Source organism: Orycteropus afer, unplaced genomic scaffold (assembly GCF_000298275.1).
Source record: "Orycteropus afer afer isolate SDZICR_OR568_19922 unplaced genomic scaffold, OryAfe1.0 scaffold00442, whole genome shotgun sequence".
Classification (NCBI taxonomy): Eukaryota; Metazoa; Chordata; class Mammalia; order Tubulidentata; family Orycteropodidae; genus Orycteropus; species Orycteropus afer.
The window spans coordinates 144,748-157,971 of NW_006922029.1; the positions used below are offsets into that span (position 1 = coordinate 144,748).

Consider the following 13,224-nt stretch of genomic DNA (forward strand, 5'->3'; position numbering starts at 1 on the left):
AGTAGTTTTAGATATTATGGTGTATACCATGGTGGTCTCCACAATGAGGGATGACTTCTGCACAACTTGATTTTGTTACAATGTGATTTTCAGTAATTCCATATACAATAGATTTTGCTCCTTACCCGGTGGATGTTCTCAGGGGTGATCACTTTGGAAGGGTCTGTCCTGATGAAGAACACACATACTCCAGTGAGAGCAACATCTTTTCCCTCAGTCACAAACACCTTGGGTTTTTTAATCTTTCCAGAAGCAAGATTTGTCCCTCCTGAGGGGCCGAGTTGTCCTATAAATGCAAACAATTTGAGTTTCACAAATGCTATTTATAGTCCACATTGATCACCTCTTGGAAAGAAGTTTTATTGTTAAAATATCGTCATTGCTAATGTGTCCATGTGCCCCAGATGAGTCCATAACTTAGGTAATCAATAACCAGAGCCCTGAAGTGATCAAAAAGGATCTGCTTGACTCCAGCTTAAAGGTTCCTTTTAAAACTATTTGCTCCAGGAATAAACAAGGATGGGGGAGCAGGAGGAGAGAGTTTGATCTAGGCCAGATGCTTGCTAAACCTACAAAACTGGTCTCCATCTGCAATGGAAGGAGTTCTTGGGTTGTGCAAAATGTTAATGTGCTCAGCTGCTAACTGAAATGTTGGAAGCTCGAGTCACCCACCAGCACCTCAGAAGAAAGGCCTGGTGACACACTTCCAGAAAATCAGCCACTGAAACCCTACGAAGCACAAATCTACTCTGATAGATGTAGGGTCACCATGAGAAGGAACTGGCATAATGGCAATTGGTTTACCTGCAGATGTTCAAAGGGGCAGTGAGAAAAAGGTGGGAGAGGAGAAATCATACACTCGGCATGTGCTGTGTGCCAAGCCTTCTGTTGGATACCTTGTCTACATTATTAAAATTACAACCACCCTAAAGGTAGCTGTGACCTGTCCCAGACCACATAGCTAACAGGTGGCCAAGGCAATACCAGACACCAACTCTGACACCAACTCACGACCCCCACTTCTCCATGCTGCCCCTCCTCTGTCACCATCAGCAGAGCAGACTACGTAGTCACAACTTCACAGAGACAGGACAGCATCATGATCAATGGTGTTGGATCTGGAGTCACACTTCCCAGACATCAACCTGAGACTACATTTCTTAGCCATGTGTTCCTAGGCAAGTTATCTAATCTCTTTCTGTCTCAGTTTTCTCACCTAAAAAAATGAGAATACTACTACTCCAATATTTCATCTGGAATTACTGTGAGGATTAAATGACTTACTGCATGTTGAGGTTCTAGAAAAGTGTATAAAAATACTAATTCTGAAAACACATCCTATCGTTACTCTTATTATATGAAAGACCATTGTTTGTTATCAAAGGATGTAGCTCATTCAGTAGCTCAGTCAAGTACCCAGAGTATGCTCAGAGCTATCCCACTGTGTTCTTATATGCCCAAGAAAGCTTAGATCTCCAAATGAATTGGTAGCTCAACGAAGATTGGGGTGGGAGGAGGTGTTAAGGAATGAATTGGGGAGGGTGGACCTGAAGTTGAATCCTATAATCCTGAAATTAGATCCTCTTGAAAGAATCCTCCCTGCAACGCTCTTTCTCCCCATGGTGTTGAGTTAGAGATTTCTGACTAGGCTTGGACCGTGTATTTCTCCAATAAAGTAAGCTGGAGAGCTCTAACTCATTCAAACTTGGGTCCTGACTACCATCACCTGGATCTCACATTTAATACAATATTAGACTAGAAGTTTCAACAAAGGCACCAAGATATGGTAGATACCAAAAAAAAAAAAAAAAAAAGAGTTTCAAAGTTAAAAAAGAAAAAATCCTACAGAAATTTCAATCAGTACCTTGAGCTGATCAGACATCTCATCCACATGAAAATCTAAACAGATCAAAGAGTATAGGATGAGGAAAGATTCTGCGAAAATGGCTGTCTGTGCAAAGGGTAGGGATGTGGAGTGTCTCCACTTTGACCACAGGGCAAGAACAGGGTGATCACTGTGAACATCTTTCTTCTGTGTCATGACACAGAAGAACCAGATGGTGGACAGCTACCATTATTGAACATTTTGATTTACAACTCAGTAGAGAAACAGTGATCAAGGGAGAGGGAAAGAAATGGAACTCTGTGAAATCCAGATCATCTGGAGCCATTGGGGCTGGAGGAACACCCGTACCTACTGTCCTGAGATAACCTTTAAGCCTTAAACCTAAAAACAACTTTTTTTCCCAGAAGTCTGCTTTGACCAAACAACAGTTTAGCTTAATTAGTAAAGTGTATCTGCCTAAGCATTGTGCTCTTTCAAAGACTTATCTACATGGGATCGAACTGACAACAGTATCTCAGAAAGTTAGACAAGACATTTCCGGGGCAGTCACTATATGCCGATGATGGTAGAATCATTTGGGAAGGGACAGTGAGAATGGGCACACAATTTGAAGAATGTAAACAATACAATTGAACTATACATGTAGAATTTGTTGAAACTGTATATCCATTGCTGTGTATATTTTCACAAAAAGTTAAACTTTAAAAAACATGTATAATTTTTTTAAAAAAGGGAGAGCACATGATCAACCATTCTAGTTTTCCCAAGACTGAAGGTTTTCCCAGGATGCCAGATTTCTAATGCTAAAACCTAAGAAAATTGCAGGCAAAATACGATAGTTAGTCACTCTAGTCAAGAAATAAGGTCTCTGACTCAACCACCTCAAGAGCCTGGTACATGTCTCCTAGAATCTAGGGGCAAGATGGACTGGTATATGAACCTCCCCCAAGAAATCTAAACGCAACAGGCAAGAGGCAGAAAGAGAGAAACTAGGCTGAACTCAGAGCTAATGACACATCCCTAGATGGCAGGAACAAGATCTATAAGTGTTTCCAGAGATCCAGGTGAGGGATCCACTGAAGAGAGAACCACCCTGGAGCCATTTAAAACCACACTTAGAACCACAAGAGGTGGTAGAACAGAGTGAGCTGGTGTGGTGTAACTACAAAAAGTACAGAGGTTGAAAGAAATGGCCACTGGGAAGACAAGGCATATCCATGGAATGTGCAGCCAGATGTCCTCAGAGGCCATCTCTGGAGACCTCACTAGAGTGCTCACAAAAGAGTGAGTCCCAGAAGGCAAGGTCAGCCAGCTACGACAGTGCCAGTCAAGGAAAAACTTTGCTGCCACCCCTTACCTCTTCTCTCCACCCACTGGACACATCTGAAACTGAGCTTGGTAGGATGAGAACCAAGAGTGGAAGAAGTTGGGCCACCAGAGGAAGACCATCTGTTCCTCCCCCACCACAACCATCAACCTTAAGCAGCCTCAATTGGGAATGGGTGAAGATTTATCAAGGACTGAAAGTTTTTAGTTTCAGATTAAGACTGTGTTTGCAATTTGAACAGATTTCTTAATTTTTGTTATTGGGTGCCATGAAGTCAGCTCCAACTAACAGCGACCTTATGTACAACAGAATGAAACACTGCCTGGTCCTGCACCATCCTCCCAATCCTCACTATGTTTGAGCCTATTGTTCCAGCTACTGTGTCAATCCATGGCTTTGAGGGTCTTCCCCTTTTTCTCTGACCCTCCATTCACCAAGCATATCCTTCTCCAGGGGCTGGACCTTTCTGACAACATGAGCAAAGTGGGTGAGCTAGAGTCTTTACTACCTAAGAACGTATAGAAAAGTTGTGGAGTTCCCTGAATTTTAATCCAAGGGCAAAAGATGAGCCACCCTCACTGAAAAGGTTAAAGGGAGAAGGGAAGACAAAAATAAAGTGGCATTTACATTTGCATGCCATGAGTCCCTCTTGTTCAATGTGAGGCTTACACATGAAGGCCAACTTCATCCAGTGCACAGTTCACGCATGAACACAGTATTTCATTTGAGCTTATATTTTGAAATCTGAGATAGATAAATACTTCTGTATTGTTTGGATTTTCATTCATAATGTAATGAACTTCTGAGTACAAAAGATCAAATTGATAACTTTGGGGAAATACCAGCTATTTAGAGTACACATCCATAATTTCCTCAGTTTATAAACAAAAAAGCTGTTTGAAAGAACAATAAAATGATTTCCCTTTTTCCTAAAGAGTCATAAAGCCACGCATATGCTATTTTAATATAATCATATCGTATCTGTTTACAACCAGAGTTTGGGCTTTAAAATTATATTAACCCACTTAAAGTTAAATGGGATATGTCAGTTGAACCCACACAAAGACATGCAAATGTTTTTTAAGTGAAAATGAATAAACCTGTTATTGAATTATCAATTTAAATCACAGTCAAACAAACAGAATGTGATATTTAACTGGAAAAGCAGAGTTACGCTTATTGTCAATAATTCCTATGTTGAAAAAAATTATGACTATATAGACAAGAAACAGATGCTCATAAGAAATTTTAGAATATAATTACATAGAATGAACTAATAACTAATAAAAGGAGGCCTCAAAATGTAAACCATATCCTATTCCCCCACTGCCAGTGCAGTGTGATAAGGAAAACCAAACATCCCAAATAAAGTTAAGCTAAATATCCACCATTATCCAACCTCTTAGGTTGGTAATACAGCAGCTTCCATCAAGCCACACTCATTGATTGTATCTGACTGTTTCCCACCACGTCTGACAAGGTGAAATGTAAGAGCCTGGTCAATTTTCCCAGTAGCCTTGTTCTTCATGCCTCTCAAAGATAACTCTAACCACACATTTCTGGTTTATGTTACATCAAATTCAGATACCTGTTTCTGCTGCTTCCACATCCTGGTAGTAAAACATAAGGTGACGGAGACCACCAGCAACAAAAAGCTGATCAATTCTCTCAATCTAAGGAATAGAAAAGGTAAATTAATGACTCTGTTCTAAATCAGAAACTTCTTTGAAATCAGCTTTGATAGAACTGTTGTTGTTGTTAGGTGCTGTCACGTCAGTCCCAACATACAGAGACTCCACATATAACAAAACCAGTCTCTGGAGAAGGACATTTTGCTTGAAAGTAGGTCAGTGAAAAAAGAGGAAGATCCTCAACAAGATGGATTGACAAAGTGGCTGCAACAATGAGCTCAAACTCTGCAAAGATTTGTGAGGACAGCTCAGGACAGGCAGCATTTCGTTCTGTTGTACACAGGACCACTATGAGTTGTAACCAACTCAAAGGCATCTAACAATAACAAACAACAGCAGTATCTGCCTCCTGGTATCGAGGTGACTAAGTGAATGGATATAGATCAATCACTTCGAACAAGGACTGAAATATGGCAAACGTTTGATTAACATTAGTAATGACGAAAGAAAAGGAAAATTCCTCAGTTCTCCATTGATTCATCCTATAGTTATCCACCCTTAATGGTTCCACTGATTCTTATTTAACCCACCCAGAATGGCCCAAAAGGAAGGAACCAAGCCAATTGTATATTCTTCTCAACTCCATGTTCAGTGACACCATGTTGGTCAGCTGAAATCAGCCAAGGAGTGACAATTATCTACAGAAGTCAGCAAACACTAAAAACCAGTGCCCTAATCCTAGCCCAGAGCTTGCTGTTCAACAGTTAGCAGCCTCCCACTGAAAAGCAGTAGTAGCAGCGGAGCTCCCCAGTGAACAAGAATGGCTTTCTTCTTTCTTTTTTTATATGCTGCATAACGTTTTTTAAAAATTCAGGAATGATCACAGGGTTCCAATATGGCTTTCTTATTGCTCAAGAAATTATGTCTTCTATATTGTGACTTCCCCAATCCAAGGTTAAACCACCAAGCAAATCAGACCCCTGGTTTTGGGACAACACAGGGCAGAAAATGAAGTCAAGATGAGGAACAAAATCAATCAGATTCGGCTTCGGACCAAAGTCAAAGCCAGCAATCTACAATATGACTGAGGCTCCAAGGTTAGAACAGGTAAATGCTAAGTCTGTTCCCCAACCACAGGTTCCACAATGGCACCTAAGCACAGCTCCATGAAATGGAGCTCCTTGGATGACAGACAGCACTGTCAGAATCATGGAACTCAAATGACAATTTTAAGTTCCCCCACTCAACAGGCAACTGGTAAGCACTAAGCTCATCCTACCACCACTGGTACAGAGTCAGAATGTAGTCCTGTCCATGTTAAAAAATGACAGATAGATAGACAGATAGATGGATGGATGCATGGACCGATAGATAGATACATAACTCTGCCGTCATGTTGGATCTGACTCATAGCAACACCACCTTGGGTTTCTGAGGCAGTATCACAATGGACGTAGGTTGCCCAAACTTCCTTCCGAGGAATGGCTGGTGGGTTTGCATCGCCAGCCTTCTGGTTAGCAGTCAAATGCCTTAGGCACTATGCCACCAGAGGTCCTACACACATACATACACACATACATATGTGCACACATACACAGACACAGACAAATACATCTATAAGCCTCTAGGATACAGCATAGGTCCTGCCATAGGGCAGCATCCACGCGTTCTGTGTCCTCCATCAGTGAGACCCCAAATGCATCTCACCTGATTCCCCTCAAGAATGGCGTCCTCCACTTCTGCTTTGTTCAGGTCCACGCAGGAAGCCACGATCGCAAACAAGTAGTTGTGCCTGGCATCCAAATGAGCCCGCTTGGCTTCCTTCTCTTCCTTCAGTCTTTGCTAAAAGAAAGGAATAGAAACCTCTTGGGACCTGCTGTTCGCAAATGGATTCATTTTGTAATAATTCCATATGATTGATGTCTTTTCAAGTCTGGGATATTGAGATATAGTTAAATGGCCCTGGTTTTTATCTACTGGTGTTTATTTTGAGAAATAGTGTTACTTATATTGTGAAAATAAGAAGCACCTATTGTTTTAAAATTGCAAAATACAGATAAGCCAAAAGAATAAATAAAAAATCCTCTGCCATCCAGATATTATTACTGTTAATACTTTGTCCTAAATATTTACATTTCCAGGCATATATATGTATTCAACACACACATGCAAACAGAGATACCCATTTTTGTAAACATCTTCCTAAGCCATTAAAGTTTCCTAAGCCTTGTACACTATTGTCTATCTTTAATGCTTGTCTACACGTTCTTACCTGGCTTTGAAACTAATTTCTGTGAACTTTTTCACTATAAATTATTAAGTACAATATTAATCCATGCTTGACATAACCAATGTTGGCAGTTGCAGCATATCTCTCTATATCATTTCCTATGTATATAAGCATATATAAACTCACTGCCATCAAATCGGTTCCAACTCATAACGACCCCTCCTTGGGTTTCTGAGGGAGTATCACTAAGGAAGTAGATTGCCCAGTCTTCCTTCCGAGGAGTGGCTGGTGGGTTTGAACCGCCAGCCTTCTGGTTAGCAATCAGATGCCTTAGGTACTATGCCACCATAGCTCCTAAACATATATACACATCTACATTTATCTTTTGCTATAAAATTTTTTCATGCATTTTTTTCCTTTAATACATCACAGTTTTTTCCAGTTTGATGCATAGTATTTCAACCTGTGTAGCAGCTTAAATGTTTCACAATATGCATGTATTACCATTTCTTCACCATTTTGTGCCTGGTGGACATTCTGCTTCTATACCATTTACTGAATTAAGTGCATTACCTTTAATCCCAACCACGTATTCCTACTGGGAAGAGGAATGATGACCCCTCTGAATCTCCTTTTATTCAACAAATAGTTATTAAACTCCAAATATTTGCCAGCACTGGAGAGATTAACTAGACAGAGGCTAATTCTACTCAGTAACCTAAAAAAACTCCTCAGGGCCTAACTGGGAGAAAATGAGCAGAAAAGGTAAATGTGATGAAATGGCATGAAGGCAAGATATTATGGGACTCTGGAGAAGGGGCATTGAGAATGATCCCCCAGTCAGGGTTGGAAGTGGAGGGGTAGAGGTTGCAGGAAACCTTTCAGGTGGGTGGCTCAGCCTAGAGTTGAAGGAGGGATGGCCACACTCCCTGGCATAGAGGCATTTTTGTACATGCAGGGCTATGAAAGGACGTAGCACATTCTGGAAACCAAAAGACAGACAGGGTGGCTGAACTAAAGAGAACTAGAGAGACATATGGGAAAATATGGTTCCCATGACTAAAAAAAAAAAAAAAAAGGAGTAGCTGCTGAGGCAAAATCATCCCCTCCACCAACTGAGAATCACTGGGATGATACAGACATAGGAATAGACACAGACACACCTAGATACAGACATAGACATAAACGCAGAAAACTAAGACTGTCAAGATGAAAGCCTTAATGCGAATGATATACTCTGGGGTTTTGCAATGCACAACTATCACAACTTTGTCAAGTCCTTCATGCAACACATAATAGCTATTCAACAAATAGATGTCAAATGAATCAGTCAATCAAAGTTTAAATTATAAGTATAGATATTAATGATTAATAAAAATATGAAGAATGAAAAGAGAGGAAGGTCAAAAACCTTGGAGGACATCAATATCCCAGGAGCAATGAGAGAAAAAAAAAAAACAGCAAATGGAGAGGGCTGCAGATGAGCAGTAAAAAGTGAGAAAGGAAGCCAGGAGGCAGCAGATCAACAAAGCACTGGCCGTGGCCAACCGGGCCGAGCGTTATAAAGGGATGGTTTGGTCAATCACAATTATCCTTCATGACTGTGATAGACTGCATTCCCAAAATGGCTGCAACATCCTAAGTGTTGTTTTTGTTTTTTGTTTCTTGTTTTTCACAATGTGACTTTACCACTACTCTATCAAGAGATGTATGTCCTCACCTTTTGAATGTGCTAAATAGAACAAAGGGGAGTGACACTGAAACTTTCTAGGTTAGTCCTTAAGAGCTCTTCACCTTCTGTGTTCAACTTGGAATGTTCCCTCAGAACCCACAAGGAGAGAAGCGAGGCAATCTGGTCAACAGCCCCAGCTCAGTTCCTTGCCACCACCCATCACCAATGTCCAACCACACGAATAAGCCACGTTGGAGATTATGATCTAGCCATGCCTACAGATTATTACAAGACAGCCAAAACCATATGACGCAGAAGGACTACCCAGCTAAGCCCTGTCACCCCAGAATGAGAGAAAATAGATGGCTGTTACTGCTTTAAGCAACTAAGTTTTAGTGTGGTTTGTTAAGAAGCATTACATGACCAAAACAACGATCTTGATTAGAATAGTTTCCTTAGTTGGACAAAAACCAAGGGAATGAGAAATACAGATACTGAATATAAAGGATTCTTTCCAGAAACTTGGCTATAAAGGAGAAGGGTGTGCCACTAGTAATCATGTGGGATTTTAAAATCAAGGATGAATTTTTAAGATTTAAGAAAACTACTTGAGAAAAAGTTGCTATTTCCAAATAGGTGAAAGCCTAATTAATAGAATTAGGAGGTCTGCATTAACTTTTCAGAACCTGAAATGACAACCTGAGGAGAAGAATTAGTGATTGGGAGAGGGTGAATTAAAGTTTTGAAAAAAATAAGTCATCAACATACATTTTGCCCTCCACTCATCTATCAGTTTGTCATACTGTGGTGGTTTGCATGTTGCTGTGAGCCTGGAGGCTATGCCACCAGTATTTCAAATGCCAGCAGGATCATCCATGGTGGACAGGTTTCAGCGGAGCTTCCAGACTAAGACAAACTCAGAAGAAGAAAGGGGACTCATAGAATTGGCCAGTGGGAACCTTATGAATAGCAGTGGAACACTGTCTGATATACTACTAGAAAACTTAATGAATAGCCCTGAAACATTGTCCAATATAGTTCTGGAAGGTGAGCCCCTCAGGTTGAAAGGCATTCAAAATATGACTGGGAAGAGCTCCCTCCTTAGAGTAGAGTCAACAGTAACAATGTGGATGGAGTAAAGCTTTCAGAACCTCCATTTGCTGATGTGGCATGATCCAATGGGAAGAACAGCTGCAAACATCCATTAATAACTGAAACACGGAAAGCAGGAAGTATGAATCCAGGAAAATTGCAAGTTGTCAAAATGCATAAAGGTCAATATCCCAGGCATTACTGAGCTGAAATGGACTGGTTTGGGCCATTCTGAATTAGACAATATGATCTACTATGCTGGGAATGACAAATTGGAGAGGAATGGTGTTGCATTCACCATCACAAAAAATGTTTCAAGATCTGTCCTGAAGTAGAATGCTATCAATGATAGGATAATATCCACATGCATACAAGTCAGACACATACACTACACTTGATCTTAGCCAAGCAGCAGTCAAGAAATCAGACAACGTATGGCACTGGGCATATCTGCTGCAAAAGATTTCTTTAAAGTGCTGAAGAGCAAAGATGCCTCTCTGAAGACTAAGATGCACCTAATTCAAGCCATGGTGTTTTCAATCAACTCATATGCATGTGAAAGCTTGACAATGAATAAGGAAGACCGAAGAAGAGTCGATGCTTTTGAGTTGTGGTGTTGGCGAAGAATGTTGAAAGTACTATGGACTGCCAAAAGAACTAACAAGTCCAGAAGAACTAACAAATCTGTGCTGGAAGAAGTGCAGCCAGAATGCTCCTTGGAAGCTAGAATGGCCAGACTTCTTCTCACCTACTTTGGTCATGTTGCCAGAAGGGACCATTCCCTGCAGAAGGATATCATGTTTGGTAAAGTGGAGGGTCAATGAAAAAGGGGAAGCCCCTCAATGAGACAGATTGACACAGAGGCTACAACAGTGGGCTCAGGTATAGAAAGGATTGTGAGGGTGACACAGGACCAGGCAGTGTTTTGTCCTGTTCTACACAGGGTTGCTCTGAGTCAGAGCTGACTCAACGATATCTAACAACAACAAGAAGGAAGACCAGCTAATACTATTACTCAAATTTACACATCAACTACCAAAGCCAAAGATGAGAAAACTGAGGATTTTTACCAACTTTCACAGTCTGAAATTGACCAAACATGCAATCAAGATGTGTTGATTATTGTTGGTGATTGGAATGCAAAAGTCGAAAACAAGGAAGAATCACCAGTAGTTGGAAACTATGGGCTTTGTGAACACCAATGACTGAAAACCAGATGAACTGTGGGATGACATGAAGAACAACATACATAAAGCAAAAGGTCATTTAAAAGACAGGAAAGGAAGAAAACACCAACATGGATGTCAGAAGGGACTCTGAAACTTGCTCTTGAACAGAGAGTAACTAACACACTCAGGATCACCTTTCTTTGGAATGGGCACAAATATGGATCTCTTCCAGTCAGTTGGCCAGGTACCTGTCTTCCAAGTCTCTTGGCATAGGCCAAGTGAGTGCCTCCAGCACATCATTCATTTGTTGAAACATCTCAGTGGGTATTCCTTCAATTCCTGGAGCCTTGATCACCAATTCCTTCAGTGCAGCTTCAACTTCTCCCTTCATTACCATTGGTTCTTGATCATACATCACCTCCTGAGATAGATGAATATCAACCAATTATTTTTGGTATTCTCAAAACTCAAAAACTTACGGCCCCTGAGTTGGATCTGACTCATAGCGACCCCACCTTGGGTTTCCAAGGCAGTATCACTACAGAAGTAGATTGCCAAACCTTCCTTCCAAGGAGACACTCCAAGGAGTGTCTGGTGGGTTTCAACTACAGTGATTCTGTATTCCTTCCATCTTCTTTTAATGCTTCCTACTTCAGTCGATATTTTGCCCATAGAATATTTCAATATTGCAACTTATGGCTTATATATTTTTCTTCAGTTCTTTCAGCTTGAGAAATGCTGAGTGTGTTCTTCCCTTTTAGTTTTCTAACTCCAGGTCTTTGCACATTTCATTGTAATAACTGACTTTATCTTCTCAGTCTGCTCTTTGAAATCTTCTGTTCAGCTCTTTCTCTTGTCTTTTCAAGACAAGAAAAGAGATTTGCTTTAGCTAATCTATGTTTAAGAGTAAATTTCAGAGTCTCTTCAGACATCCATTGTGGTCTTTTCTTCCTTTCCTGTCTTTTTAATGACCTTTTGCTTTCTTCATGGATGATGTTCTTGATGTCATCCCACAATTCCTCTGGTTTTTGGTCATTGGTGTTCAATCAGTCAAACCTATTCTTCAGGTGGGATATAATCAAGGTCATATTTTAGCTCTTGTGGACTTGTTTTGTCTTCAGCTTCAATTTGAACTTGCATATGAGCAGTTGTGGTCTGCTCCACAGTCAGCTCCTGGCCTTGTTTTGGCTGAAGATATTGAACTTCTCCATCACTGCTTTCCAAAGAGGTAGCTTATCTGATTCCTGTGCATTCCATCTGGTGAAGACAACTTGTATAGCCATGGTTTAAGTTGTTGGAAAAAGGTATTTGCAGTAAGTAAGTTGTTGGTCTTGAAAAATTCCATCATGCAATCTCCATCATCATTTCTGTCACCAAGGCTACATTTACCAACTACTGGTGATTCTTCTATGTTTCCAACTTTTGCATTCCAATCATTTATAATAATCAATACATCTGGTTTGCATGTTTGGTCATTTTCAAATTGCAGAGGTTGATAAAATCTTCAATTTCCTCATCTTTGGCTTTGGTGGTTGGTGGGAAAATTTGAATAGTAGTAGTATTAACTAGTCTTCCTGGCAGAAGTATGGATATTTTCCAATCATTGACAGCATTGTACTTCAGGATAGATCTTGAAAAATTTTTTGTGACAATGAATGCCACACCATTTCTCCTCAATTTGTCATACCCGGAATAGCAGACCATACAGTTTTCCAATTCAAAATCACCAAAACCAGTCCAGATCAGATATTGATCTTTATGTGTTCCATTTCATTTTTGACAACTTCCAATTTTCCTAGATTCACACTTTGTACATTCCATGTTCCATTTATTAATGGATGTCTGCAGCTGTTTATTCCTATCTTGAGTTGTGCCACATCAGCAAATGGAGGTCCCAAAAGCTTTAGTTCATCCACATCATTAAGGTCAACTCTACTTTGAGGAAACAGCACTCCCTCAGTCGTACTTTGATTGCTTTCCGACCTGATGGGTTCATCATCTGGCACTATAACGGACAGTGTTTCAGGGCTATTCATGATGTCTTCCAGTAATATATTAGACAGTGTTTCACTCCTATTCATACGGTTTTCTTTGGCCAGTTCTTTGAGAAGTGGATGGCCTCTTCCTTCTTCCAAGTCTGTCATATATATATATATATTTGTTGTTGTTATGTGCCGTCAAGTCAGCCCTGACTCATAGCGACCCTTCCTTGGGTTTCCGAGGCAGTATCACTATGGAAGTAGGATTGCCCAACCTT

The 13,224-nt window shown here is 40.5% G+C and overlaps 1 protein-coding gene across 1 annotated transcript in view; it reads right to left on the reverse strand.

Moving 5' to 3' along the window:
- DNAH5 (dynein axonemal heavy chain 5) overlaps positions 1-11,382 on the reverse strand; it is a 148,469-nt gene extending 137,087 nt beyond the window's left edge. The window contains exons 1-4 of the mRNA XM_007954200.1: positions 11,362-11,382; positions 6,512-6,646; positions 4,762-4,846; positions 126-286 (exon numbers count right to left, since the gene is read on the reverse strand). Of these exons, the coding sequence (XP_007952391.1) occupies positions 126-286; positions 4,762-4,846; positions 6,512-6,646; positions 11,362-11,382 (402 nt within the window). The remainder of the gene's footprint in view (positions 1-125; positions 287-4,761; positions 4,847-6,511; positions 6,647-11,361) is intronic.
- Between the last annotated feature and the right edge of the window lie 1,842 nt (positions 11,383-13,224).